This window comes from Octodon degus, unplaced genomic scaffold, assembly GCF_000260255.1.
Source record: "Octodon degus isolate 3935 unplaced genomic scaffold, OctDeg1.0 scaffold00255, whole genome shotgun sequence".
Classification (NCBI taxonomy): Eukaryota; Metazoa; Chordata; class Mammalia; order Rodentia; family Octodontidae; genus Octodon; species Octodon degus.
In genome coordinates this window covers 1,644,823-1,648,076 of record NW_004524831.1, presented here as the reverse complement: position 1 = coordinate 1,648,076, position 3,254 = coordinate 1,644,823, and the positions used below count along the sequence as shown (strand labels likewise).

At 43.8% G+C, this 3,254-nt stretch overlaps 1 protein-coding gene across 1 annotated transcript in view; it reads right to left on the bottom strand.

Moving 5' to 3' along the window:
* Positions 1-2,988, bottom strand: part of LOC111814003 (zinc finger protein 14-like) — a 23,597-nt gene extending 20,609 nt beyond the window's left edge. Inside the window, exon 1 of the mRNA XM_023706410.1 lies at positions 2,875-2,988. Coding sequence (XP_023562178.1) covers positions 2,875-2,877 — 3 coding nt within the window. The 5' untranslated portion in view covers positions 2,878-2,988. The remainder of the gene's footprint in view (positions 1-2,874) is intronic.
* Positions 2,989-3,254: the final 266 nt, after the last annotated feature.

Below are 3,254 nucleotides of genomic sequence, written 5' to 3'. Positions count from 1 at the left end.
TAATAATAAAATAAAATAAAAATTAAAAAACAGTTTAGAGGACTAAAGCGCCTGCTTATGCACAGTGCAAGGCAGCTAGGGTTCAATGCCCAGTGTGCCATGCTGACCCCGCCCCTGGGCGAGGCTGAGATAGTGATTAAGACTGGGTGTGGTGGGGCACCCCTGTAATCCCAGCAACTGGGAGGCTGAAAATAGGAAAATCACTGAGTCCCATCTATGTAGTGAGACCCTGTAGACCCTGTACTTACAAAAAAAAAACAAAAAAAAAAAAAAGGAAATACTTTCATTCACCCTTGCACATGACTGGTGTCTTGTGTGCTAGGAACTTGCAACCTATCTGGTTGTCATCATGATTAATCCAAATGGTGTGACCAAAGTGGTGCAGCTCTTTAAATAAAATAATTTTTTTTTTAAAAAAATGAGTATGCTCTATAGTTGCATATGCCCTACAGCTTCACGTTTTGAAACATTATGCTGGTCTCCAAATTTGGTTGCTAATGAATATCTGCTTACTATAGCACTTAAAACAAGAAACATAAGCACTTCCATGGTAAGCGCAAGGGTCTGAGTTCAATCCCTAGTTCTGCCAAAAAAAAAAAAAAAAAAAAAACACCAAACAAGAAACAATCCATGTAAGTGTCATGTTCTGCAGGGGATGGTACGCAGAGTTGAACAAATTAACTCTACAGACGCTACTTGAGTAGGAGGGAGACATCTGCATCATCTCAAAGGTAACTGAAGATAAAATGTTTAGCAAAGTACAGAATATATGAGACTGTTAGAAATATCATAGGCAGTCAGACAAGGCAAGGTCCTCAAAGAGGAGATACTTTGCCACTGGGGGAGAGACAAGCACCTCTGCTGTGGGCCTGGCCTCAAGAGAAAAGATCATACAAATGCAGACACACATCTCCATGGGGACAGACATCAGGGATTGATATTCTCAATAGGTATAAATCATCTGGTAAAAGCAGGAAGAATCACTAACTCAGTCTCCTCTGTGCAAAGCCCCTGCTCTGTATTCAAGCCTCTTGCTTCCTGACACTTCCCCATTTGATCACAATTTAACCTATTTTAACTGAACAATGATGCTTGTGATCTTATTGGTTGAACACAGTTTTGTCCCATCTCAAGCCCAGATACCAACTTCCCATGTTTCCCACCTCGGACCTGACTCCCCTCTTGGTTTTGCCCTATAAAAATCCCTAGAAAACACAGGTTCCTGGTCAGCGTACTCAGTTCCCCATCTGTCCCTCTCTGGGACAGAAGCTTTCTCTCCTTCCATAAATATATTCTCTTAATCACAATTGTGCCTAAAATTCATAATTTGGTTTTAGAGAACATATCCCCAGTACCTCTCAGGTTTGCAAATTATTTCCCCTGTATCATTCTTAACCTGCTCTGTACACATACCACTATCTGTATTTGGGGAAATGTATGTAACACAAAGTCAAACTCATAATGAAACACTAAATATGTCATGTGCTCCCTTGAATATAGTACAATATAAATCACTGATTGGTCACCCATGGTGTCATTTTCTTTGGTTTATTTATTTTGTGGTACCAGGGATTGAATTCAGGACCCTACGCTTGCCAGGCTGTTTTTTGGTTGTTTTGTTTTTTTTTTATAAAGACAATAAATAAGAAAAACAAACAAATAAACATTAGAAACAATACAGAATTTCACTAAGTAAAATAACGGGCATTCAACAGTGGTTGTTAAATTGTATATTGTTGTCTTCAAATTAGTTGTTCAGATTACCAGATATATTATGTATGCAAAATTGGTCAGAGAAAGTAACCAAAAATGAAAAAGGAGAGGAAAAAAAATTAAGCATTAACTGCTTCCTGTTTTTGACAGGGCAGTAACTTGTAGTAACTGTATCCACTACCATCAACAAGTATTATACCAGGTAGCACTAGTGTGAGTTTCAAAATGAAAAGATTTGTATCAAGCTTTGACCTCATGCACACAAACAAGTTAGTCTGCAGTAGCGGTGTTGCAGGCAGCGAAATCAGATAGAGGTATTACAGGCAGTCAGACAGGGCTAGGCCCTCAAGCAACAGTATGGAAGACAAGGTGTCTGTGCAACTTTGGGAGAGACAGACCCCCCCCCCCCTTGTCAAGAGGAAACAAAGGCAGCCACATAGTTACCTATGAGTACTGATCACCCGGAAATCCGGCACTGACCCGCCCCCTCCAGGAAAAGCCCCTGGTCTGTATTCATGCAATTACATAGCGTGAAAGTGTACTTTTTGCATAAGAAGCAAGGCAGTCACCTCCCTACTAAAAGGAGTGACAGCAACTCCCTACTAAGTTTCTGAGTTTTCAGGAATTTCAAACAAAATGCCCAGTGTCTCACTAAAATCCCAGTATAATTTTAACAGTGCACGCTGAGAAAATGGGTTGGGGAGCCTGAATGCCAACCTGCTGTGTTAAATCCAGAGCCTTCGGTGACAGGCGCCCACTAAGCAACTAAGCACTTACTGTGCTCTGTTTATCCATAACTAGCTCTGCATTCAGTGGCCACAGGCCACCCACTGGGGACACTTCTGTAAAGCAAGCGGCAATTCTGGTGCAGTAATACAACTGCAGAGATCTCATGAACAAAATTAAAGTGAGGAATTCTTAAATGCTGCGTATGGAGCCGAAGGTTCCCCCAGGGCCTCTGCTCTCTCTAGACTCCTGCAGATACCTGTGTGCTGACCAAGAAATGGGAAAACCATTTAGAAGAGGATGCAGCACCCAAGACCAGGCAGACCTCCGGGTCTGGAGCTAAGCGAGGAGGCTGTGCTTGCCTGAGCTGGTTCTGACCAGTTCCAGAACACAGCAGATTCCATCCCATCCCGAGTTCCGGTCCCAAAAAGTTACCATTGTGCGCGCTGATGGTCTCCAGGGACGCTTGCAATGCAGCTCGCAGCCAGTAGAGAATCACAGAGAAAAGGTGGCTTAATCAGCGGGTCCCGTCAGGAACACACTGACGTTTCGCACTGTGGCGCCATCACACAGGAAGTGCCCTCCTCCCGTAGCCTCCCTGATTGGAAAATTCGGAGAGCCCGCGTCTGCATTGGCTCCTCCTCATTTTTCACTCCGCTCCACGGAGCCTGCCGGAGCCGCAGACCTCCACCCGCAAGGGTGGAGCTCAAAAGATAGCTTGTAAACCCGGAAATTCTGGACCAGCGTCTCTCCGGACCACGGATCAATCCCACCTGGCCTAAGGAATACTTGCATCTCGGGGCTATGCTCCTGGG